This window comes from Takifugu rubripes, chromosome 7 (genome assembly GCF_901000725.2).
Source record: "Takifugu rubripes chromosome 7, fTakRub1.2, whole genome shotgun sequence".
Lineage (NCBI taxonomy): Eukaryota > Metazoa > Chordata > Actinopteri > Tetraodontiformes > Tetraodontidae > Takifugu > Takifugu rubripes.
The window spans coordinates 7,337,764-7,364,971 of NC_042291.1; the positions used below are offsets into that span (position 1 = coordinate 7,337,764).

The 27,208-nt window shown below is 48.9% G+C and overlaps 1 protein-coding gene across 41 annotated transcripts in view; it reads right to left on the minus strand.

Annotated features, from left to right (window-relative positions):
• The window catches only part of rims2a (regulating synaptic membrane exocytosis 2a), an 83,115-nt gene that overhangs the window by 52,120 nt on the left and 3,787 nt on the right, over window positions 1-27,208 (minus strand). For 18 of the 41 annotated variants that reach the window (XM_029838448.1, XM_029838445.1, XM_029838446.1 and 15 more), the window contains exons 3-7: window positions 18,462-18,494; window positions 17,584-17,670; window positions 15,317-15,527; window positions 14,737-14,748; window positions 7,502-7,794 (exon numbers count right to left, since the gene is read on the minus strand). In XM_029838448.1, the coding sequence (XP_029694308.1) occupies window positions 7,502-7,794; window positions 14,737-14,748; window positions 15,317-15,527; window positions 17,584-17,670; window positions 18,462-18,494 (636 nt within the window). Of the gene's footprint in view, window positions 1-4,842; window positions 5,537-7,501; window positions 7,795-11,847; window positions 12,286-14,736; window positions 14,749-15,316; window positions 15,528-17,583; window positions 17,671-18,461; window positions 18,495-27,208 lie in introns of those variants that run through there. The other 23 variants (XM_029838454.1, XM_029838473.1, XM_029838457.1 and 20 more) reach the window with 9 other exon arrangements.

Sequence of the window (27,208 nt, forward strand, 5' to 3'; positions counted from 1 at the left end):
TTTCTCTTCCCCGCCACCCCTGGAGATCAGATTAACTACTATCCTAAAACCTAATGAACTAGCAAACACTGGAAATGAAATGAATAATACATTGGGTTTCATTAATGCCAGCCAGCAGACTAACAAAATAATGAAGAGAGGAAGCAGAAGAGGAGGAGACACCGGAGCTTTTTCACCGTGTTTACTCAGCATCTGTCTGCCAGAGACCCGGGCTTTTGATCAGGACTCGGATGGGTTCTCCTCTCCATCGCGTGGCAGGAGGAGTCCGGGGAGGCCTCTGAGCGACGCCGGGGCCGGCTCATTTGCAACACAAATGAAGTGAGCTAATTGTACACGTGTGGGAAGACGGGGGACACGCACACATGGCGCAATCTTTGCAAAATATGGAAATAATTAATCTCATTGAGCTGGTGAAATACCATCAGTGCTACGAAAGGGGATTTGACTGAGGCTCAGGATTCGACGAATACTAGAGCAAGATGTTTCCACGAAGCTTTTTTTCATTAGGCAGGGAGCCTCCTCGAGTTTATTTTTGGTAATTGATTATATGAGAGCATGAAATTCAATGTGGATTTAGGGCAAAGTGACAGAATTGTTCATAAATAACACCTTCATTACTCAATGTATGGATGCATTTTACTGTGATTGTGGACCATCTATTCAAGTCAGTGGGAGAGGCTCGGAATAACTAATGCTATGTCAATAGCATAGCATAGCATAGCAGCAACCGCTAAATTTTTATCTTTTTGGATTAGTTATTACTTATCTGCTCTTGACTGATGCCATCTTTACATTTGTGGGTTTAGCTCATGTTGAATGGGTGAAATCACTGTGTTCAGAAAATGCTGGATGTAAACAGACGCTGACTTGAAGATGCATCTGAGGCTGTTCACCTTTTGACCTAATGAAGGTCTGACCTCATAGACCAGAATGAGTTCATAAATTAAGAGAACCTTTGGTTTCAATTAGCAACTCCTCTGATCACCAAGGCCAGAGGAGGATTTGTAGAGTAATAAATGTGGAAACACAGCGCCTTTTACAGAGCTCACGCTGGCTGGAAGTGGTCAGATTTAAACGGCTACTGATGCTGACAAATAGCATCACACATAAAGGCAGATGGCGGAAAGCAAAGCATTATCCATGCAGCATATGCAGGTTCTCTTCCCTCTCGTGGCTATTTAAAAAACGAGATGACATCAGGCATCTGTTTGGGAGCTGAAGAAAAGAGGCTTTTTGTGGGGGAAAAAGACCTCCCAGGGACCGGGCTTCAGAGGCAGCAGCATACGAGTGCTGCCACATGCACTCTCACAAAGAAACACCCACAGAGGAGCCGGGGCTCAGATTTGTGCCACTCAGCAGCTTTCAATTTAGTCCACAACTGAGCATATGAAGTCGGGGGGTCACCTTGACATACTGGGAGGCCACTGGGTCTACTGGAACTCATCCATTAAGGGCCTGGTAAAACTTAGGGACACATGCTGACGAGTGCACGTCTACACAACGTGGACCGTTCAGCCTTTAAAATGATCAGTCCTGCTCCACGAGCCAGTTGAAGCTACACGTAGCACACACGCCCCTGGGTGACATCATATGTACCCACGGTCCATATCTGGTGTGGGTCCAAACCAACTGCCCCCGCTCTCCTTGCAACCATCACTCCATGTCCCTCTGACTCTTTCTGCTCCTTTCTTCACCTCTTAAATGATGTCCGATGCCGAAATATGATTTGAGGAAAGCAGAGTGGAGTTGAACATATTGATTTATCCTCTACTGCTCTCTCCTTCCCTCTCTCCCTTTGACCATTCATCCCCTTTTCCCTCTCTGCAGCCATCATTCCTACTCTTTCCACTTCATCTTCCCCCCCCCCTCTCTCTCCAGCGTGCGATCATAATAAGGCCTCTCTTAGACGCTCAGGCAATAAACCGGGGCCTCCCTCTTTCCTGTGCACATCTCCCTTGGTGAGGACAAAACCAATAAAGGGCTGGCTTAATTACAGCTGCCGTGTGCCTGCAACACCCGAGAGCCATTCTACGGGACTGAGGGTGGGCCGAGCGTGGGCGAGATGTGACGGGATGCCGGGATTGGGCATAAGAACTACTGAGGATATAGTTTTTCTCCTCAGTCTGACTCCCACACCTAAACCCTCAAGACACTACTTTATAGTACTCACCGAGATGAAAAAGTGATGATGGTAGCTTAGAGGCTGACTGGGAAAATGTGGGTAGCATGAAAGAGCACAGTCAGCTTGATTTGGCATCTGCAAGGCATTATTATGGAAGTGAGTGCAGCAGTAGCTGCTGAGGAAAATATGTACACTCCACACGACGGTAGATCGTCCTGGATGCAGGAGAAAGGGAGCCTGGCTTCTGGAGACGTTTGTCCCTGTCACTTGTTTCTAGATTTCAGATTCATCACACATGAGTCTGGGGGTCTCTGGGATTCAATAGTCCCCACAAGCCGAAGCCGGTTCCACGACCGCCTCACCCACAGCTGTCACCATGGTGACTGATGCCCGGCTGTTACTGCTACCTCCTTTCACTTTCTGTCCTTTCTTTGTTTTCGCACTTGAGAGCTCCAGAGCTCCACCCAGCTCCTCGAGAACGTCATTTCCTTGCTTGTGATTGTGAAAATGTGAGCGATGTGCAACACACACATGCACATCTCAGCCACTTTAAGCCACTGCTTCAGGTCAGCAGAGACAGTTCCCTCATCGATAACACGGATACGCTGTATCTAGTGTATCGTAGTGAAGAGAAAACAGTTAGCACGTGTGGACATGGGCGTACGGAACTCCACAGCGGAAGGAGGAGATTTGCACAATCTGTAGCAGCCAGAAGAGCATTTAACATCAAAATCTGTAGGGAAACAACTGAAACATCTCATCACCTTCTTTACATGTTTGCCAGGTTGTTAAATATGCTAGTTTTTCCCATCCACATCTGTCCGTATTAACATTGACACGCAGTCATCACTGAGCCATGTCACCACAGCTCATATAGAGGGAACCAGAGAGGACAGGGTTAAGGTTCTGGGGAGGGAGATGGGTGGTGAAACCCCTATGGACACCACAGCAGAAATATCGGTGGGAGAACTATGTTGCTGGCTTTCTCCCCCCATCACTGTGCACCGCACGGCTGCAGATACGCTGTCACTGCAAGAAAACAATATGCGAGGTAGTGGGTGGACGTAAACAGCTGTGAGGATGAAGATGACTCACTAAAATCACACCCAGGTTTGTGCAGCCCGTTTGGAATCTGCCGGGTCGGAAACGCGAGGCTAACTAGAATCTAAATTCAAATGAGCTTTTCCAACTCTGCTCGCGCTCATGAGCGGAGGCAGCTGTCGAAACGGTGGATAGCAGACACGGTGTGTGTGTGTGTGTGTGTGTGTGTGTGTGTGTGTGTGTTGGAGGAGGGAGGGCGAGTACGGCTGCTGGTTAAATGCAGTGTCCAGTCGATGCGAAACCATTCAGGCCTTCTAAGAACAGACCCCCACACCCCATTAGGACCTCCGCTGACGCACATATGCATAATACATGGAGGCTCAATCTAAAAGCATTCAGTACAGCCCATTAGCAGGCCTGACCTAACCAGAGCACAGAAAGAAAACACACACACCAATAGCCACCGTCGTATAGATGGTGAGCGCTGCACGTCTGCACAAAGTGGTGCTTTGTGTCAGCAACTTTTATGCTAATTACATAAACTGAGGATATCCAGATGCTCCCCATGCACGCCACCACCAAGTGTGCCCACCCAAAAGTTCCTCCGACGGAGGAAAACGTGGACGGTAATGGAAAATACGGAAATTAATCAGTCGGATGTCGTGATAGTTTGGTTACAGTTTTCAGGCACATTTTGTTCAGCCCTTCCAGTGGCTGAGTGGCCTGGCCGTGTAATGTGAGGTGGCAGAGAGCCCAGTAATGCTGTAAATTATTTCAGATGATAGGGTTGGCTGGGGAGGGGGGGCAGAAGTAAGCAGTTTGCTCTACCCAGTGACAGATGCGTGTGGTGGAGACATGGGAGGGACCCCTGCCGATGGCGAGGTAAAGAAGAGGTGTGTCTCTTCTCTTTGCCCCTGAGCTGCAGAGGCACCAGCGCAAATGTTGGAGCTCTTCTGCGATGTGTCAGACAGCCATGTTTGGCTAAACAGGGCCTCTGTGGGGGAGTGGAGCAATTAGCAGATATAATGTGCTCCAATGTGCCATCGCACCTCCTCCACAAAAGCACAGAAAATGCAAAAATCCAAACAAATACACTGAAATAAAACCACAACGTTGATATTAAAGTCGTATCCCCATCCGGTATTTATGAAATGAATGAATGCCTGTAGTAGCTTAGAAGCTATCTCAGATATATTCTGCAGTCCTTTTTTGGCCATCACATGCGGGCGCCACGATCTTTGCATAAGGTATATGCTGACGGGTGGGGGTGGGACGTTTCCATATCGGGGATGTTTAAAAATGCACACTATCCTTATCTCGCCCTCATGTTCTCCTCTCACGACACTAACAGGAGCAGAAGCAGTACAGCGCACACGCTGCAGCAGCGGTGCGCCGGGCCATACGCGCACACGCACACGTATATATACGCGGCGACGCGCGCCACTCGTGCGCGCAACAAACCGCGGCAGCATCACTGATCGACCCCATCATCCGGCCAGGAAATATCTGCAGCAGCAGCAGCAGTGGCGGGAGTCTACGGCACTGTAGGCTGTTATTACGCAGGCTGCCTACCGATCGATACACGCAACGACCCCCCCAGCCTGAACACTGGCTTCGTCCACCGATGGGGAAGCCCCTCCTCATAAATCAGGGCATTTCGTTACAAAGGAATCACTCACCCGATGTTGCTGAGCGCCTGCTCGAACAGCTCCGTCTGCAGGATGTTCTGAGGCGCAGAGAAAGCCCCGTTGAAATGTGACAAAACCGAACTACAGAACTGACGCAATGTCTCAAACTGCATTTTCCCCTCCTCGTTTCCTTTTATCCTCAGCAAGCGATCACCCTCCACCAACCTTCTCACCGACAGTATATCCCAAAAAGCTGCGCTCTCGCCGGACGCCCCCCCCCCCCCCCCCCCTCCGCGCCTATACCTCCTCGGTATTTCTGTTATCTCCAGGGGAGCATTAAAGGCAGAAAAGAGGGCGATCAAGTTCCATATTTTTCCTGCCGCTCCTGGTGGAAAGTGTCCTTAGATAAGACGCATTCCGGGCGGGATCCTCCGGTCATAATGTTTCAGACTCGACACGCTAAAAAAGGAGGTAGCGCCGGTGCCGGCGACGAAGCGTTTCTTCGTCTGGCTGGAGCAAAACGCTCTTGTCGGCGTGAGAGGAGGCGAGGAGGCGCCGTGAGGGAGACGAGAAGTGGAGACTCATCCTCGGCCGCGCCGACGGCCAGCAGCACAGGCAGCGTCCGTTACCGGCACATCAGCCGCTGCCGCACATCCAACTCACGTTTCCGGAGCACAAACTCGCAGAGCCTGAAAAGAAGCGCACGCACGGCTGGCTCTGATGCGCACACACTTGGCCACATCTCTCACGCACTCTTAGGACCACGGTACAGTACAGGCCAGAAATAGAGAGGCGACGCTGTTCTCCCTTTATAATCCACATAGAACATCAGCTGCTCGTCTCCAGCAGGAGCAAAGGACGCATACAAAAGGCTGTTCCCTCAGGGGGCCACACTCATTTATTTATTCATCTTGTATTTTTTATTGAGTCAGTGTTTCTTCATGAAGCCAGGGATCACTGGATTCATTTAGCCCGCAGAGGCAGGACGTTTCATCGGACCAGATATATCATAGGGTGAAACATCAATTAATTAGGCAAAGCCTTATTGATTCCTTATCAGCCTCTTACGTAACCATTACAATCCCTTCTCCATTCTCAGAATGATATATCTAAACAAGAATAGCAGAAACTGTTGGCACATTGTCATGGAATTCACAAATGACTAATCAAAGTATTTATCCCAGCAGTAACGTTCAGTTCACACACTAATCTGATTATTGGAACCATCTCTGTCGTTCCAGTCTTCTTCATGCATCCATTAGCTTCTGGGTTTGTTTTACTCTGTTAGAATGGACTGATGGGGAAAATTTCGATTTTCAAAATTGTCATAGTCAAGTGTGGCTACAGTTGTCCCATCATCTTCCCCCCTTAAACTCCCAAGACAATGAGATAAACGAGATCCCTCCTTAGAAACAAGACTGTTGGCCGTTTCCCTTCCTTTCTTCAGCAGAACACATCCTGGAGTTTAATTAAACTTTCTGTTCGATTAATGGAAGTGGATTTTGGTGCCTCTGCAGGAAGCTGCTTGCATGGACTCTGCTATCTATCGTCAGCATTACTCGCTGAATGTTCAGGCGGCTTTTTCATGGCCGCCGTCACAGCGGGAATCTCTCTCCTGCCCCATCTCCACCTCTCTGACCAAGCAATCAATTCATACACAAAGGCAAAGGCACAGAAAGCACCTGGATGCCTGAACACTGAGATGGCTCTGATCTATATTCAGACGGATCCTCCATTAAAGCAGCCAGCCATTTGAGGAGGACGTGGGTAGTGTTCACTTACACGGAGGTAAGATGCTGCGACGCTGCGTCGCAGCTAAAGGTTGATGATGGCGCAGCTTTGATTACCTGTGTGGCTGTTGACTGTGCGGCAGGGGTCGGAGTGCAGAGCGGCTAAAAGCAGGAAGAATCCAACAAAGAGAGCGTGGAAGCCAGCGAGTCAGCGAGACACGAGAGAGAAATGAACCTATACCGAGCACTTTCGCAGATACGCCGCGGCTTTATTGCACTAAATTGAAACAGTGCACGCTTGTCTCCAGCACTTGCTTCAAGTTAATAGTGAGGCATGCAGGATGTATCCATCAAATCATTCATTCACTGCCTTTCCCTCCTCAAAGCCCAGTATATTCAGTTGGAAAAGGTTTGCAAAGGCAGGAGGACACATGTCCGACCCTCTGTGATGAGAGGATGCAGATCTGGGGGTCAGATTTCCCCACTCACATTCTTATTTATTTCTTTAGACGCACCTGGTCTTTCTATGGGAGGGTTACAGCTCGAAAAAGAACAAAAGAAAAGGTAATTTTACTTTAGTTATCGGACATTTATGATTGAATCACATTTGCAGAAGCAGGTAACCAGCTTGTTTACAGACGGGTTCAACTTCTATTTAACTCGTCTACTAGTCATTTGTGCGATTGAAATAAAGAAAAACGCAAACTTGACCCCAATAACATCCATACTCGTGTGTCTTTGAGTGTGTTGAGATTGGCTGTAGTGTGCACACTGACAAACAGACTGTTTTCTTCATTTATTAATATCTTTTCCAGTTTGTTTGCGTCTTTTCAAGGCGGTTTTTGGAGGAACCAAGAGGATGGAGCCCCCATGTGGACATCGAGGTTCATACAGTGGGAGCTTTGGTGCATTCCTGCTCTAAAATCACCCAATTCGACACCCACAAAAACAAACCCGTATGTGATTCATTCCCAGCTGACCTGTCTGTGGCTGCGTCACCGGGTCCAGGGTACCTCAGCCCCGAACCGTTGTCCAGAGACGCCTGTCTGGGCAGCAGCCCGCCGTGAGGTCTGCTTCTGTCTGACGCTGGTGTCAAGTCCCCTGAGGTTCCGTGGTAGGGGTATAGGGATGGGTCCTGCAGTTTGGCCTTCTTCCCCTGCGGCCCGCCTTCAAACACACCCCGCACCTGGCCAGGCCCCGAGGGGTAGAACCACGCTCCGGATTTGGTGAGGATTTCTTGTTGTTTTCGGCACAAGTTGCATACCCACATAACCTGCACGGAAGAAAAGGTGGGGGTTAGCACTGGAAAATGGTGGCTGACAGGTTGTCTCCTATCATGAGCTGTAATGAAGTGACTTGGGTGCTATGTGGAGTTGGAAGACAGTCCAGCTCTAGATGGGTTTTTTTTTTTATATCTACAACTTTTCAGAAGCAACAGAAACATTTTCTTCACCTCATAATTAATGCACATCCGTGTAGACTAGTGTTGATGAGGTGACTGATGAAATGCTGTACACATGCAGCAGCCGTCATTATCATCAGCATCGTTATTGGACTTTTTGAGTCTGTGAGTCAAATGAACCAAAAAGCTTTTTTTCTACTGGTCATATGATGACAGCTAATGGCTGGAGAAGCTAGAATCATCTTATTAAAAGTTGTATTGTATGCATTTCATTTTGAAAAGATGAATAAAACAGCAACATTTTCCTTCTTTTATGCTCGGGGCGAGGACTGGAGGGCAGACTTTTTGACTGTCGGGTCATTTTGCACCTTTATCTGCTCCTCGATACTGCAGTCCCAGCAGCCAGCTCACCACATTAGCCTCATAAATCCAGCAGCAGACAGGAGCGGTGATCACCGTGTGCGCACGCACGCACACACACACGCACACAGAACGCTCAGTCCATCAGTACAGTGTAAAGCTCAGCATTCTGTCTCAACCCTTCTTACGGGGAGCTATTATATGGCTAAAATGTATAAATCATGCATCACATCCCCTATAGCTAGACATGAATCTCTGTCCTTCCTGCTCACTGTGGCCACACCTAGAACCAAGCAACTTGAAGCCACATCCAAATGTGCCTGACAAGACGAGGATACTGCCAAATGACTGACGGGCCAGACGTCCAGGAGCTACCGCAGCCCCCACCTCACGCACATACACACACACACTCCCTGCTTTTACAATCCAAGTGCTGAGTCAGTGCATTACAGTTATTAATGTGAGCAGCATCTGAATGCTGCCTCACCCACCGTCACTTGGTCCACGGCTCACCTCATGTTTTTATTCAGTTGGCGCTGATGTTTTGCATCGGGGTTGGGCTGAACAGCTCTGCTGGAGCTGAAGACCGGACTGGGGACCAGAGCACCACCTTCACATCCCAGTCTCAAAGTCGCAAAAGGACACAGCAAACCCCAGTAGATGCATGCAAAACGACTTAACAGAATTATTTCTGGACTTTTTTATGCTTATTGACACAAAACAAGTATGTATAAGAAGCGGTGATGCTAAAAATCATAGAATTTGAAATGGAAGCAGCAGTAAATGAGGTTAAAAGAGACAGAAGTGCAGATAAATGAAAGTGTGGGAGTATTTCCCTCCTTCAGAGCTGGCTGTCCTCCAGGGGTAATGTTGGTTGAAACATCAGCCTTGATACATGGGTGTGGCGCCGTCATAAAGCTCCTAAATAGCAAGGATGGATTATTTTCGCCGCGCTTCTGATGCAGCGCGAGCGAACAGACGTCTCGCTCACACGGCGGGCGGCACGTACTCCTCTTTCTGACACACGAGACATTTATGACCCGACATCAGTGTTACAGATAGGCCATAACTGTGCTGACACACAATGGAAGCAGAGTGGCTACAAATTGTGTTTTATGCATCCCGGAGGAGCGCATCCGATGAGATTACGGCTGCCTCTTTAACTGGGGTCATCGCGAGCGCTCTGCAGTGAACCGTGAGTCATCAGTTACCATTCCGGGACGGCGTCAAGGCTGCTTTTCCTGCTAATCAGCTAAATATCGCTTCCTGCACCAGGAAGTTGGGCACATGTATGGATGACAGATGTGTGGGTAATTTCATTTCACTACCTTATGATGAAAGAAAGGAAATGGAGCAGCGGCGACATGGCATGGAGAGGATATTAGATGTGGAGCGTATGTTTGTTTTGATAAAGTTGCTTATGTTAGGATGGAGATGATACCAAGACAACCACCAGACGTGTACAAAAGATTCAACAAAGGTATAAAAGGCACAGATGTAAAGTTTTAAAGCGTCACTTTACTTGCGCACCATGAATTCTAGTTGGCCTGATCCTCACCCTTATCTGAGGAAGTGCTCTTTATTTGGAACACCAACCCCTCCAGTGAAAGGACTTTACAGAGGAGGTATTCCTCTTTCAAATGGGGAAAATATTAATTACATTTGGTGCTGTGATCATGAAACTTCAATTTCATCAGAGGACATCCGAAAGAATATTTCAAAAAAAAAGAATAGAATCATGCATGGCTCCTGTAAATCTTGAGCACGGAGAGCCCCGGACGTCAATACTTGGATGTGATTTGCACTTTGGAACAGAGTCAGGATGGAAATGAAAGTTTATACAGTGCATTAAGCAGGAAGAGCAAAAGCAGGAACAGGAACGTCACATTCTGGCTGCACTGGCCAGAGCCATCACTAGAACTGCAAAATAAAAAAGGTTTTGGGCTTGATGACGGTGCATTTTAAAGAATATACAGGGGGTCCGAGAGGGATTTAAAGGGTTACTTCAACTGGGGAAGATGACAGCAGAGGTGCCATTAACACACACCAACACACTTTTCGAGAGTATAAGGACACAATCATAGACACACGCAGACGCTCCATCACCCAGAGGTCTGTTCTTTCTCACTGCAACCATTCTGCCAGATTCTACATACATACCCACACACATACAATACCCTCAGCTGATCTCTTCACGGCCGAGTGCAGGCGGGGCACGGAGGGCTGCAGCCCTCAGGCAGGGCCATTTCTCCCTGTGTTTGCACATTTCATAGTCATTGAACCTGCAGCTAAAAATAGAAAGCTACAAAAACTCGCACCACCTCGCCCCGCAAACACCAGGAAGATATATACTCCATTAAATGTTCTATAGGCTGTTGACCCAGGCACCGAATTAAGGGAAACAAATGCCCAGTGTCATGGGATCAATAAATAATTTCCTTTCTTAACACTTTCTCTTCACAATGAAGGTGTTTTCAGAAGCAACAGAAAAGATGATCTACAGAAAAATGTGCAGTCTGGGAAAGATGGGAAAGATATTTACAGCATAGGACAAGAGGAAATTTGCTGCTCCGTAAGGATGGACTACATTTGGCCCCTTTCATAAGGGTAATGTGATCAAATAAAATATGTCTGGTACACACTATATAGAAAATAGTACACACCCTTCAGCGATGTACTTAGCCTGTTCTTTTACTGCCAGCCCCCTTTCCAGGGGCAGACTTACGTACACAACCACACAGTTCCGAGCACTGAGCTCCCTCTCGTGGCCACCAAAGTGCACTGCAACCATGATTTCACCGAGTGAATCAGCACCATCCTTCTCCTCACTGTATATCATCATGTCCTCTAATGGAAAGTTTACTTTCTTTCCTTTTGTGAACCAGCCATGCTGCTGAAACCATCTCAATTCACTGGACGTAGGTACGTGTTTAGTGGAGAAGTGGAGAGGATGAGCCACAATCCATGCAATATTGATGTGCTGCCCAATGATCTGCCATGAGCATCCATGCTGGTTCCTTAAAACACCCCAGCTACAACACACAAAAATCAGTAAGACAATTCACCTCCAGAGATATATTTAAAACGATGCGATGCAATTAAAAAAAAAACGAGTTAATGCAAAAGAAAAGTTGCCATTTTTGTGCAGTTTCTTCGGCGTCCAATGAGAACGAGGAGGAAGCGCCAACATTCACATGCACCAACACCGGCTGCACGTGGTGAATTACATTTTAATGAGCTTCTAATTTTAGTGTGCGCGCCAGTAATAACAGACCTGATGAATATTTATGTGCCTTGTTTGAAGTTCATGCACATGAGGAACAGACGGTGGTTTCACGCAGAAACAGCTCATTTCTGACAGACTCGCGTCCCCTTCAGCTCCTCCAACACCGACACGGTCATTAAAACGGAACAGACGTGACGCGCGGTGGAAGAAAATTAAAATGAATTCTTTAGCCTGTGTATTTTTAAAAGTCCTCCGTTGAGGTGTTTTTCTAGGGATTTGTAGCAGCGGAGGTTACTCCAAACATTTTAAAAGGTAATATTTATAAGAAAGCAGCTTACCGGTGGTGCCACTGACGGACAACATCGTGTTTGGGAGAAAGATTGCTTTTCTGTGCGCAATGGAAGCGGCTGTCGGCAGCTCCTTCCCCCGAACACGACGGAAACTGTCGACCTTCAGCACCTCGGGCAGCTCCGAGTCCAGACGGCAGCGCCGAGGCACCGTGAAGGTTACGCCGAGACTCCGCTCACCACGGCCGAGCCTGTCCGGCCAATGCGGCGGTGCTCTTCTCCCTCATCGGCTCGGCCACCCGAAGATGCCAAAGCGTTTAAAAGCACGGAGGATTCCGGCGGCGCATCGCTGCACCCGCTCCGTCAAAGCGTGCGAACAACCCCGAGCTCAATGTCAGCTGGCCTGCGGGGCGAAAGCATGTGGAGCGGGCACCAAATCATGTTCCCCAGCGCCGCGGTATTAATCCATCCGTATCAGAGCCGCAGCTCTGTTCTAGTTGATGAAAGCTCATTATATATGCGGCGCGACCCAGCTCGCAGTCCAATAGAAAGACCGAAAACGCGACGCTGCTCCCCCCCCCTCCCCGCACCATGTCGTGTCCGAACCGGTCTGTGCTCCAACCAGACTTTTGATGGGTTCCAGAAAAAACAGGAGACACATCTGCTGCCACAGTCGTGTGCGTGTGTGTGTGTGTGACAGATGTGAAATCATGAAGTCATGGGGGCCCATTGGTTTCAAAATCTAGGCATGCCAGCAAACAGTGCTGCGTTCATGTTCTGTGGGAACTGTCATGCACATGTAGGTTAAAAGGACTTGAAATATTGGGGTTAGGTTTTAAAATCCAAGATGACATGACCGAATTGCTGTTTCTTTATTTTTCTCATTTTAAAAAAGCTCTATTAAAGAAGCACATATTTTATTATACAATTATTTGAATCTTTAAAGGTTGGTGAGAGGGGGTTTACACCTGAATCCTCCCACAAAAGCATTTTCAGCTCTGCAGTTTTTAATCTTTTTTATTCTTCCTCGACCCAACGTCACTGTTCAGGCCGGGCCCCTTGGACAGGAACTCCAGCTTCGGGTCAGAGGCAGGACGGCGCAGCTTCTGCGAGGATGCGGATGAGGTACCGGTCCGTTGGTGTAAAGCTGAGCCAGAAGATAAAGCTCTCGACCTGTCAATCTATGTTCTAACCCTGACCTGTGGTTATGAGTGATGTGTAGGGACAGAGAGTGAAGGAGAAGTTCCTGAAGTCCGTTTGGGCGGAGCACCCAAGGTGGACCCAGGATAGGGAACACATTTCCCAGCCAATTCCCGGAGCTGGAGAAAGGAAGGTGCTGCCCCCACAGAGCAGAACTGTGCTGTTCTATACTAACATGTAATATTTGGATTACAGTTGGCCAGATTAACACAGAAAATATGTGTGGTCAACTGTGAAGTTTGATTTTGGAGAGAAAAGTTAGCTGTTTGGGATGAAGGGCCCTGTGTGATCCTCCAGCCAATACTGGTCCCGGCATCTTACATGTTCTGGGCCATCTTGCGTGCCTTTGGTGCATTACAGAATTGACAACAAAGCTACCTTGAATCTTCAGTACATCTAAAATAAGAAGAGTTTAATTTTGTATTTGTATGAACTGAAGATCTACACTCCCAGTAACGGTACAGGGGGTTACATCATGAGACAAAGTCTGTCCATTCCTATAGATGATATTGGATGTTACAGTGTTGCTCAGAAACCAGCCAGTCTACCTTATTACCCTTCATGTTTGAACCCAGAGAAGTCCCCTTGAATGAGCGTCGTACTTCCCCTTCAGTCTTACGGCAGAAATGCCGAAGGGGGCCACAGAGTGTTGCTTTAATCACAAACCACTTCCTCCCTGTAGCCTGTTGATTCCTCGGCTCCTTTAGAACCACGTCAGAGGAAATGCTGGAGAGCTACAAGTGGCCATCTGAAAACTTCTCCCAGTTTACCTGTATCAAAAGGTCTTTCGGATTCATTTCTTTACCCCCCCCGCCAAATGTCTCTCGGCACTTATTTCCTCATGAATCTGCTACAGAGGCTAAATTACCTGACACAAGTAGCAGCGATTGTTATCAGCCCAGATATTCTATCTTAGATCCATAATTGTGCTTGTTGCGATAAGATAAAGTCAGGAAGGGGGAAAACGGCTGCCAGACTGCAAGAACGCCGCAAAGAATCATGTCATTTCATTGATTTATGTTCTGATTTTGACCAATTGCACTCTAGGAAAGATCACATTCCTGTCTCTCAATCCCAAATCATGTCAAACATATAGCATTAGTGTCCAGGACGGAGATGCCGCCCTGTCCATTCCTGCGTCTTTTGCAGCGTTGCTCCGTGCGTCTTCTCCGACGTAGCTTAGCATTGTGCAGTCATACTATATTATTACCGGCGTCCATGATCTCGACAGACAATCAGCCTTAAGTGTCACATGGCCATGGCAGTGCCAGGGGAATGGAGCACATATCCCGGGCCGTCTGCTAATGCCCAGCCTGTCCATCATTATTACTCAACACTGTCCGTACCACAAGGTAACTGAATTCCAGGCTATTATCCACTGGTGGACAATGGAATACAACTGGGAGCAGCAGGGCAGGGGTCCTTCCCGGTGGTTCTGGAGCTGATTTGACTCCAAAATATTTTCTTTCCAGACAATTTAGAGCAGAGTAGAATTTTTAAAAATGAAATGAAGATACTTGTGATGCAAAAATGAAAGGAAACACACTGTGTCTTAAGTTTCGTCCCTCTCCAAGATGTCCCTGAATTAGAGCTTTAATCAATGCCTCACAGTTCAGACTCACAGACGGGACTAATTATCATTGTTGGGATGCGTCTCATCCTTGGCTGCTGTATGTGCATCAATACACAACACATCATAGCATGAGTGGTTCCAAGAAAGGCAGAAAAGGATTTGCTAACCACTTTGTCCTCCTGTTGCAATTCCATGAGAGCAGGAATGCAGCAGAAAGGAAGAAACGGGGCGTCAGAGGGGGGAGGGGAAGAGAGCAGAGGAGGGACAGAGAGAGAGAGAGAGAGAGAGAGCGAGTGAGTGGCATAAGTAGGGCCTGGTAGTATTGTCAGTTAATGCATAAAAACACTCAACTTAAGCATTCTAATGCTAAAAGCTTTAGCTTTGACGTTATAGAGGATTTTGCAGAGGTTAGTTGGGAACCGGAGAGGCAAATTACGCAATCTCCTGGTGTTGGAAAAAGGGGGAAGAGTTCCCTCCAGTGGTGATTTTGAAGAACCGGTAAACAGCTCCAGCCGTGATTCGCGTCAGAGGGAAGAGAATTTGAACACAGACGTGATGAGAGGAGATGATACTGTCAGCTCAATTACCAGATTACGACAGCACAGGGAGAAATTAGCCTGAGGGAGAACGCCGGCGTTGTGTGGATGTGAGTGTGTGTGTGTGTGTGTGTGTGTGTGTGTGTGTGTGTGTGTGTGTGTGTGTGTGTGCGTGTGTGTGCAGAGCACCTATCGTGCAAGTCAGCGTTACCTTATTTGACCGCAGAGACACTCGTCCTCCACACCGAGCACAGAATTTTGTTTGGCAATATGAACAGAGGTGGCCACAGCCATCGGCAAACTTGGTTTTGTGGCAGATCCCACAGGTGGGGGCTTCGCTCTTCTGGTCCTGAGCCGGCTTCGTCTCCTCCCCCATTTTCTTAACCTGTTCCTTATATGACTCAAACTGCTGGTGCAACTTCCTGCAAGCAAACAGGCAAGGAAAGAGGTCAGGAAGCAAGAAATATGGCATGGTCACAGGTAAAATAGGGCATGAATTATGTAATTAAGGTTATTTGAAATACTTCTGTTAGGTTGGAATCAGGATATAAGAAATTCTGGGGGGAATAACAGCCATTAAAGCCAGTTTTCAATATGATATCCTGAGATTTGATACGTTCTTCAACCCACATGCCTTCCTCCTGCTCGACTGCTTAAATGACACGAGCTCGGCCGCGGTTGAGGTTTTGAAAGGAAAAGCAGACGCCGTGACATCAGAAGCTGCAAAGCCGAGTTCCTTCTGACCCAAAATGGTGCCTGTGGAGATCAAATTTGCCTTTGCAATCTTGAGAACTACACTTAATTCCACTTTCTCAGGTTGCCTGGCCTTTAATGAGTCATTTGCACCTCTGCTTCTATATCAGGGTGGCGTAAACTGAGATGCTATGCAGGTGCACGCCGCAGGTGCACGCCGCAGGTGCACGCCGCAGGTGCACGCTGCAGGAAGCATCTTTTTTTACTGTAAAGTCTCATTAATGATCGGCGTCCCTGCAAATGTCAGATTTAGTTGCGTTACTGTTTGTGTCCTACAGATGGCGCCTCATGTCTGAGTAGATCCTCCCTATAGGTCCTTGGGGACAAAATTTAGAAAAATAAAAAATAAAAATACATGAACTCTTCACATGCATTTTGTATGATACATGTCAGTTGAGCGTCTCCTTGGAAACTAAACACTGGGCTGACTTCATAATATGGCGATTAGAATTGGTTTCGCCCCACATGTCCCCTGCAACATTCATTAGCGCTTGTGAATTATTGAGCACTGCTATCCTTTTACCACATACAGCGCTGAGTTTGAGATGAACACGCACGCCGTGCCCATATTTAGACATTTAGAGTCCAAAATGCAGCAGCCACGCATGATCTGGACGCACATGCGTGCGTGCATGTGTGAGAAGGAGGCTTCCGTGACATCTAAACATGAGACCTGCTCCACTGGCACGACCCTCGCTGAGGGATTAAAGGGCTAATTGTGTCACAGCTTTTGTGTTTTTACCCAGCAGAGATTACCACGTAGCCTTAACAGATTCCGCCAAATCTTATTTTCTGTCAGAGGCAGCGATAACAGAGTGATGAAGAGTGTGATACGAGAGATAAAGCCACTGTCTCAGAGGATAAAGGGAATAAGACTGCAAACAATTGTGTTTTATTCTCACTTAATCTCCCTTAGACTCAAACCGTCCCAGAGACACACACTCCATCCTGAGCCTCTGCCCTATATGGAGAAGCAGTTTAGGAAGAGACAGATAGAAGATTAAAGAGGTCCCGGTGAGCAGAGGAGGAGGAAGAAAAGAGTCCAAACGCTGTAGGAATCAATGGAAGTGGCAGCAGGCGGCTGTTGCTCTGCGTCCGCTTGCTTATTCGGTCACAGGCGTCAAACGCAGGTGACGCTGCTGACGAGTACTCATACGCTGCTCATTGTCCCACCTGTGCGGCGTATCGGAGCGCTCTGAACCTGGGGTTGCACCAGAGCAGCGCCACGCCCCCCGATAACCCGAGACTCTCTCCAAACTCAATATATCAGCAATATGAAGCCACAGTGCCACATATTCCCCCTGAAGCTTTTCACCTTTAGAGGAATATTTATCTTTTCTTATGCTCTGCTTTTTAATTATTTCTTCTTTTTTTTTTTAATTTGACATAGTGTAGGGTAAATGTGTTAAGTGTTTCTTAACAGCCTACTGTGACCTTTAACCTCACTTGCCTTTGGCTAAGGTTACAAACACCAACTCAATTCCACTTCGGAGCAGATGCCAAACTTTAGGGAGGGAAGTTGGAAGGTGAAATTCCTCCTGATCAGGAGGTGTAATTCCTTATATTCCAGCAGGTGTACCTCACAAAGCAGGAATCCAACATGACAAACACTCAGGTGCTCCCGAATAAACAAATGATGTCACCTCCACAGAGCTTAAACATGGCCGGTACAGGGTGTCGGGGTGGGGGGGTCACCATTGTATGTCTGTGCCTGATGTTACTTACGTGTCTGGCTCTGGCTCCTTTTCATTTTGGGACTTTTGCGGGCCCTGAAGGACGTTATTTACCAGCTCAGTGATTCCACTAAACCACCTGTTCAAACAAGCAAAGTGTGACTGGAACTTTTGGCGCTCACAATAAGAGAAAACCTGCGTTTATCTGAGGAGGCGGGATCGAAGAATCAAACAGAGGCGGGGACATTCACCATGACCAGCGCAGAGACAATCAGAGCGGCGATTAGTGGAACACTGACAACCAGGCACAGTGTCGAGGACAGAGAGAGAGAGAAAGACAGAGAGAGAGAGAGAGAGAGAGCGAGAGAGAGAGAGCGAGAGAGAGAGAGAGCGAAACGGGGGGCAGAAGAAGCGTACAGTCAAGGGAAAGAGGAAGGAAGCAGAAAAGCTCTACTGCTGATGGAGATGAGAGCTACATCAAGCGCTCAGCGGTGCTCAGGGGTCGGGATACCAGACTGCCAACACCTACAGGTGGATTTAAAACGCAGCGGCGGAAACAGGAAGACAGGAAGGAAGGTGCACCTCGCCGATGTTTGAGGCTGAGAAGCCAATCAGAGTGCTGATGTCACACTGGATATGAATGAGCAGCCAGAGAGGACCGAGGGAAGAGCACAAAGGGTATACAGGCCTGGCTGTAACAAAGCTGGCCGGAAAAGGGAAAGCTGTTGTCGACGATGTCGTGGAAGTTGGCTGTTAAGTGAGCAGAATTTCGTTAAATCGAATGCGTGACAGCAGCTTTCCATGACATCACTGACGTTTCGTTTACTTGTCTCCCCGACAGAAAGGAGAAAGCCACATGAAGCACACAGCACTGAGTGACAGGAAGAAGTGTCAAAGCCTAGAGCACTCTGGGAAATGCAGTTTACTTACTGTGCCGGCTGAGGCTTTGGTTCTTCTTTGATCCTAAAACATAAAAAAAAAAAAAAAAAAAAGTGTGCACAACTGAGGGCAGAACAAACACAAAAATAAGGGAATCAACACAAAATGTTGTGGGAATACTGATGCGGAATCACAAAAAGAGTCATTCAACGGGAGCGTGAATGACATTAGGATGAAGATGATGAACGTGATGATGGAAACGGGGTCAACATATAAGAAAAGTAACACTCAGAATGGCATCAGAGGTGGCAAACCAACAGAAAAGAGCTGCTTCATGTGGACCAGCACCCTCTTTCATACCGTACAGGAGCAAAACCTGTCACATGAACCTCACATAAGTCCAGTTACCTTCAACCCAGACCTGGATGACTGAGAGCCTATGCAGGCTTTGAGTGGCCCCCATATGGTTTACAGGTACGCACATGGCAGAACACCTCTGCTGGGTGACACCTCAACACCTTTAGTTGAACATTAAAGTGCATCTGAAGGAAGAACTCGCCAGAGTTGCACTTCATCCTGGGCAGACCTGAGCTTAGCCGACTCAAACAACTCCTCTAACATGACCAACAAAACCACAGCAGCATCCAGAACGCCTCCAAACACAGCAGATTTCGATGGTATTGAGAGGGAGAGAGAGCACCCGAGGGAAGAGGCGGTTCTGAGTACCCGACAGTCTCGCTGCTCTGTTTCCTGATGAGCCAGTCCATATTTATCCCCTCGCCGTTCTCCTGATGACCTGCAGTGCCGTTCTTTATTGATCCCATCAGCCTCGTCTCTGTGGTCGCATTACAAGCCTCATATTTATCTGATCGAGCTGCTGCCTGCCCGCCTGCCCGCCTGGACCGAGTGTGTGTACTGTCCTCTCATGTGTGCATATGTGAGTGTATTACTTGACACTGGCCAGCAAAACGAGTGAGTGTAAAATATCACTAGTGACGTATTTGGTGTCGTGCCTCCCGGAGGCCGCGGGGCAGATGGGACGAGGGTGCTCTCTGTGTTCTGCCCCGTTTTAACACACAAAGAAAGCAAGCGCTAGGAGCTCTCATAGGTCTGATGGTCTTGATGAGTTTAAACTTTCAAGCTTCTGTTGTTGGTTTTTTTGGGCTTTTTTTTTTTTAGCTACAACAGCAGTTATTTATAGACCCTGTTTAGACCCGGTTTCAGCCTTCTCTGCTTCACTGGTTCTGTGTAATGAAGCAGTCACGCTTGGCGATGACTGGTGAAATACCGCCCTCTAGTGGACGAGCGCAGACCAGCCTTTCCTGTAGGAAAATATTTTTTCTGTGTGCTGTGATTTGGAGGCGTCACAGGACGCACTGGTAGTTGTTGGTATGAAAATATTCCGTTTAAATTCCTAAAAGGCTTGTTGATAAAACAGCAAAAGAAAAAAACAAACAAACAAGGACATCATCCATGTTCTTTAACCCCAACAAAGTCGGCAAAATCAAAGATCGCCTTGAAGGTTGACTTGAAAGGAGCGCTTATTCAAATGCAACATGAAAGGAAAACTAAAATTAACACGGTTCAGAAACAACATGGAGCTCCGGCTGACGACGGCTGGCATCCAGGGTGCGTTGGCTCCAGGACCTGAGCGGAGGGGTTCAGTCCAAACTCCAGGGCTCTCCTGGCTTTACCGGGGAGATTTTGCCCTCAACTCCCTCAACATTTTGAACCCTGTGCTGTGGGAGTCTCTGGGTGGCTTCAGTGCTGAATGGACGGGCCGTAGTGGGACAGAGAGGCTAACCTTATCGCTGAGCTCAGTCACACAGAAAAATGTGACACCTGTTCCACCACCGGGATAAGGCTGAAAGCATGTCGCACACCAGTTCTGAAGAGGGAAGTGCTTCCAACAGCAGCACAAACAGAAACAGCTGACACATTGGACTGATTTTTCTGGTTTAGCATCAGATATTAAAAACCCACGAGGCTCCACAGATGAACCAGACAACGAGGTTCTTCCAGCTCCATGTGGGGATTCTTTAACAGAGGATCTGGTGGCTAAGCTCTGACCCTACGGGCCCTAGAGTCCACTACCAGGCTGCCTGATAATTGGATCATAAGGGAGTAATCTGACTCAGTGGGTAAATACCAACTCCATCCATCATTAACACCATCTGAGCCAAACAGTAGCACTAGGAGATGAGAGAGACATAAGAAGAGGCTATAAGTGATGGTCGTTTCTAAAATAATGACATAATAATGAGGATGAGGGGCACTATATAGCATGCAGTAAGTGCTCAATTCAAGTTAATTACAAAAATTCTGCGTCAATACTGATCCAAGACCTGCTGGCTGTCAGCTATGCTAAATGAAGCTAGCGCCGCTATAATATAAGATGTTTCCGCGGAATCTGTGAGAGATTAAGATGAATCAAATTCAAAATGGCACCTCTGCTTCACGTTCCCCGCAAATCTCTCGGAAAAAGGGAGATTGTGCTAAAAATGGCGCCTCGTTTAAAGAGTGGCGGTTAATTCTCCGGGCACCTGTTCAGCCCACATTTCTAATAAACGCCGGAACTGCTGCTTCACGGTTCCACCAAACCTCGGGGAGGGTTAGCGGCGGAGGACGGCGCTCTGAAAACTTCGTCGCCCTGAAACCGGACGGAGGGGGGCTGTGTTGGGGGGCAGGCGCCCCGGCGTAGCGGGCCCGTCCCTGCGCCCCGGCCGGGCCTCAGAAGCCACAGCTAGCGCTGAGCCTGCTGGGAAGCGTGATCAGAACAGACACGCTAACGCGAGCCAGACCTCCTGACCACGGTCTCATATTCCCATTGTCAAACAAGAGTTGGCAACGGCGGCTGATCTGCCGCCAATAGAACTCAGATCCATCTGTCTCCCTCCATCACCTGCCAGGATTCAATTGAGCTTTTCCTCCTGAGAGAGCGGAGTGGCCAAAAGGCGGCTCATCACGTGCGCTCATGTGCGTATTTCCGTGCCTCGCGTCCAGGAAGCGTTGAGCACAAGCTGCTGTTTAACGGATAATTCGCCGCTACGGTGGGTGAGTAGCGTGGTGAGGGGTGGTCTCCCGTGCACTTTTGCTCTGCTAATGGTGAGTGTATGGACCCGTCTCCCCACGTGCACGGATGCCCGGCTGCTCCTCCTGTCAGCCCGCTTTATTCATTCTGACACAGATACATTTTATTCCGGCTGCGATCAGCAACTTCTTGGCAGCTGACATTGTCCCGGGCCAACGTCACCGCCCCCCCCCCCCCCCACAGCTAAAAGCTCCACTGGGAATATTCTAAAAACCCGGCCCCGACAGCGCCCCCCTCGCCCCCGCGGTCAGACAGAGGCGGCCCAACGATTCTCCGCGAGCCCTTCACCGGTTCTGTCCCAGGATTTAGAGCTTCCTGCCAGTTCTGTTGATCTTAGTTTGGTTCCATCTATCTACTACAGATCCAAACGGCAGGCAGCGCTGGAACCCATCCCAGTAGGTGAGGGACACGCTCGGAATGGCTCACCGGTCTGTCCCAGGACACACACACACACACACACACACACACACACACACACACACACACACACACACACACACACACACACACACACACACACACACACACACTCTCTTCACTCACATATTCATGTGTAGGAGTAGTGTGAAAGCTAAAATTAGCCTTGTGTGGATTTGTCTGGACTCCGGGAGTAAAAAGGACCCGGAGAGCCTGTGGATGAACTCCACGAGGGAGGTGGAGGTCGTATTCTGGGCTTGATGCTTAATGGACCGTGCTCACACTGCAGTCAGCTTTGGGCTCCAATAATAGACCCAGCTGAGGCTAATAATAAAGAGGTAATAGATACCCTCTATTGTTAGGCCGGCCTGCTTCTGTTCCTGTCCCGATTCAGTGTTACCACACTTCACTATTAGCTTAACTAAACTGCGCCAGTGTACACAAGCACGCGAGCACAGGAGCAATCCAATTTCCTCTCACCACGGAGAAGTGTCGCCTATCATTTTACGACGACACCGCGGAGCCGGGGCCGGGTTCCTGTGTGCGTCGGCGGATGGGATGTCACGTTGGAGTACATGAAATCAGCCCAGCTAACGTGGAGCCTTCAGCGGATGTTAAAATCAAACTGGGACTCCTCATCTGCCCACATCTGTCCGCTGGGCGGAGAGATCTGCTCGACTCCGTTCAGCCGCTGTAAAATCCCAAATCAAAGGATTCCCCGGCATTAGCTGCCGCTCCGCACAGAATTAAAGCACCACCGGCTAAGCAACCATCCGAGCAGCTGCCCGCTGGAGGATAAGGCGGGAAGCTTTTGCTCGCCGGCCCCAGCAAACACACGCTGCTCCTTCTCCTCGTGGCCTCTAAAGCCTGGTGGCTTTAAATGCCTGCAAACTACTTCAAATGATTGTATTTATGTGTCACAAAGGAGGATTTCTGCAGCCCCTCCCCCCCCTGCCTGCCACTCTTATTTTGCCCCACTTTGCTACAACGAACGCAGGCCTACTCGCCATTGCCATGGCGATGGCGGCATCTCTGTGGGACGGGCAATATTAAGGGATTAGAGGGAGATCCCGGCTCCAGTCGAGGGGCACGGCCCCGTGATCTCAACGTCTCTGTCAGAGGACGGGCTGAGAAACGGGACTCCTGCCTCTCATCCTCCCGTCCCACATGCTAACGCCTGTGACCACGGTGACCCGTTCTCATGCACAAAACCTCAATTCAGCGCTTTTAAAGCCTCCACAAAGCTATCTCTCGCCCCGGGCGCCGTGAACACGGACTATACGTTGTGGGTTGCATGATAGGCTATGGGTGTAGCCCTCAACAGTGGGCTTACGTAAGGGTCGCGGGTGCATTAGCGGCTGCTGCTCTTCAGCTCCCCTGTTTAGCCGCTTCTGTAATCTACCTACAGCAACATCTACTGTCCAAGGAGCAACCGCGCCGCCGCTGAACGGCTCCGATCCCCGCCGGACCTCCGAGCACATTAACGCTAATTCAAAGCAACAGAAGAAGAGCTGCAGTGGCCCCTGAGGGCAAGACAAGTTGGGACGTCACTTATATCCAGGTTATATAAAAATAGAAAACGCTGCAAAAAAAAAGGCAAAGATTACAAATGAAACTCAGCGTGCAGATGATTATATAATGAATCCTCCTGTCTGGTTATAAGCTAATGTGTGGGGGGATTTTGTTTGGTGTGCGGCGTCTGGGAGTGTGTGACAGGAGGCGGAATTTGCTTTTTTAGAAAGCGCGAGCTGGCCTGGGTTTACCGAGCGACGCAAAGGTGCGTTAGCGGGACCGGCTAGGCGGCCTGCACGTATTTGTGCGGCCTGGTTTGCACCTGCTCGGACCAGCTGAGCCTCGTTGCAAAGCGCGTCACACACACAGACGGGAAGATTAGAGCGGCCTGTGTAAACTGGGAACGGTAAATACACCCGCTCACACAGATGCATTTACGGGTGAGGACTACTGACAGGTCATGTGACTAACTCTGTGTGTGTGTGTGTGTGTGTGTGTGTGTGTGTGTGTGTGTGTGTGTGTGTGTGTGTGTGTGTATCATCTCGCTATTACATAAATTGAGACAGGCTGGCCAAACTTTTACTGGCACAGGGAAATGTGAGCATCTTTGGTGTTAGCTTCCGTAGTTCTGAGGGGTTGTTGAACAAGTGTGTTTGATCAGCTTGGATGAGTCACGTGCACAAGCGATTCAGAATAGTTAGCTAAAACAGCAACAGATGCTAATATGCTAACAGCATGTGCTATGCTCTCACCTGTGGGTGGCTGCAGTTGCCAACATAAGTTGGCCCGAATGAATTAAACGCTTTTAAACAAATTAAAATATTACTGAGTTGCGATGTTTGGGTGAAGGATTGTCAGCAACTTTCGAATCTGTTGATGAGCTAAATGTTGATCTCAGCATGTCCTGTTCATGTCCATTCAGCCTCTGAAGGAGCCCTCCTATCTCCTACTTCATCTACCAGTCCGCACAGGTACCGACCTCAGTGGTACATTCACTCTCCGTGGAAAAAAATTAGCCTTTGACAGGAGACGCTAGCATTCCGTGCTAACTGCTAAAAACAATTCCGCAGATCCCGTGACAGCTGCACACAGGCCCGTTATGATCCTGATGCTAAAACAATATACAGTGCAGCCCAGAGTGGCGAGTTATTGCGAGTGCTCCCGACCTTTCAGGCCTCTGCGAACCCTCAGGGAATGTCACGGGGGGGGGGGGGAGCGCACCACACCTCACTAGCCAAACCAGCTGCAGTGACACAGTTACCGTGTCGCCACCTTCCCTTTCCAAGCAACAACAAATAAAAGCTTCCCCTTCCGCCTCGGTAATTAATGCGCATAACGTAAAGCCTTTTGGCGCGGCGCGCCTCATTCATCTCAGTTGTTTAGGGGGGGCCGTGTTGCCGGCCCCTCCACGGAGGGCCCACGTGTTCCGCATGGTTCCCATGGAGGACGGGCTGCTGTATATCTTCCTCTACACTGACTCCACTCAGGGTGGGGGGGGGGCGGAGGGTGAGCAATAAAAGTGATGAAGTGGCCTCTTCTCGCGCTCACTTTTCCACACGTCACCCCCCCCCCCCCCCCCCACCTTCCTGCTCTTTCTTAGCGTAAGCTTCTCTCCTCCTTTCGACGTGTTCTTGCACAGCATGCTGGGAGGCTTACGCAACCACAGGCCAGATGTTTTAGGACCCACGATGAGGGTTCTGTTCCGACAAACGATGCGTTCAGGCTCCTCACCGTGGTAACATCCAGCTCATCCAGATGACCAATTTCAGCTCAACTTCTTCAATTCGCCACGTCCTGATTATTTCCCCCCCCCCCCACCCTCACGTTTCTGCCAAGGGCGTTTCAGAATGTGCCGCCGGGGGCCAGGAAAATCCCTTCAAACTTTGCTTGAGGGATAAAAGCCCAGAGGAGAATAAAACCTCTGCTGACAAATCCAGATGTTATTTCCAGCAAAGCCCTGAGAGACAATAGAGCGCGGCTGTGCTGTGGGAGATGGCAGCTGATAGCCCCCCCTTCCCGGGGGCCGTCATATCAGCAATGAGCCCCGATAGCATCTCAGACGTCAGTGTCGCCCCCCTCCTTCTCCGGCTGATGTTCCTCCTCTCCTTTCCTGTCCTCTCTTCTAATTTCCTCTTCTCTGTCCTAACCGGTGCAGCACTTTCTTCCCTGCCCCCCCCCCCCAACACATCAATCCGCTGCCTCTTTAATCGCCCCAACATGTGTGGCAAAGTTTATTTTAAGACAATCAAATGTCCCGCTGCCGTAAATATTCTCCAGTGCACCAAACGTCTGTTAAAAATAGTCACAAAGAAACGGCTAAAATTACCAGCCGCCTTCTGAAGCCAGAATAAATCAATATTTTCACACACTCGCTCACACACGACGACACATCCTCCATCTCTGCTCCTCTCAATGCACCTGATAGCGTCTCCCTACGAACCAAAGGTCTAAAGCTTTAACTTGCTTCATTCTCTCAAACATTCAGTGAATTTGGCGCGCTGCGTTTCTTTAACTTTCTTTTTCTATTTTTAGATTTGAGTATTTTCATAGGGTGGTGAGACGAGACAGAGGAAGTTTAAGACTTCACGTCGACTTTGATGACGTCCTGTAGGAAAGGATGAAGCCCCGCCCCATTCTAAATTTAGCCTGGAACCAAGCGAAAGGTCTCCTAAAATAGACTTTTGGGACAATAAAGGCTTCGGACATTGTTTATGACTCTTACCGTCATGTTTTATATGACCCAAAGTTCATTTTTCGGCTTATTTCCAGACTTCACAAACAAGAATCGCGTGGAAACGGAGTGATCCAAACACACGCTTGGCGTGCGTTCCGCTTTACAGAGTCAAGACGGCGTCCACGCTCACACTCCCCCTCTCCCGCTCTCCCCCCTGGGGGAAGCGATGGGGGAGGGACGACTCTGGACAGACAGAATCGCTCTGTTCTTTTCCACCATTGTGCCCCCGCAGGTGTCGTCACCAATGGCGTCCACTGAGTTTTGGAGTTTCTACTTCCTTTTTCCTTGTTCGCCCTGCAAAACGAACGTCCGCTGCACACCACACAGACCTGGGAAACAACCGCTTTCCCTCCTGCGGCTTTGGGATGTTTAAGTTCTTCATCGGGAATTTTGCTCCTGGTGCCACAGACACGCCGGCGGCCCAGGAAGCTGCTCTTTCTCCCCGCGGAGCGACTCTCAGATCTCAGCCGACCTGGACGTGAATGAAGGCGCTAATAACGTTGGCACTTTGAGGCCCGTGCGCTCCCAGCATCCTCGGCTGGTGCACCGAGCGCCGCGGCGCTATCAGGTAAATGGCCGAGACTGGCGGGAAAGGGGGGGGGGGGGGGGGGGCGGCGTGAGCTGGTGGGGGGAAGGGAGGCGGGAGGGCAACAGAAAAAGGAAATGGGATGTGATCAATCAAAGCTAATTCTAGGTCAATGCTCTTGGTGCTGAACATACACATCCCAACCCCCCCTTCACACCCCTCCCTATTCATCAGCCAGGCAATATGTTGCCAAGCCCCGAGCTCCAGAGCCCAGCCAACGTTTACGAGAGAATAGACCTCCTCCACCTGAGACTGTTATTACTAGGATTAGGGGTGTTATTACCTCAGCCATCATTTGGGGGAGTTTAGCAAAATAACTCCAAAAGTTGTGGACAGATTCTGATGAAAGTTTCAGGAAATGTCGACCACGGGCCAAGAGACAGACGGCTTCACTTTTGGTGATGTTCCTCAGTCTGGAGAGCGTCCAAAGATCAAAGCTGACGGGCTTTGATCATAAA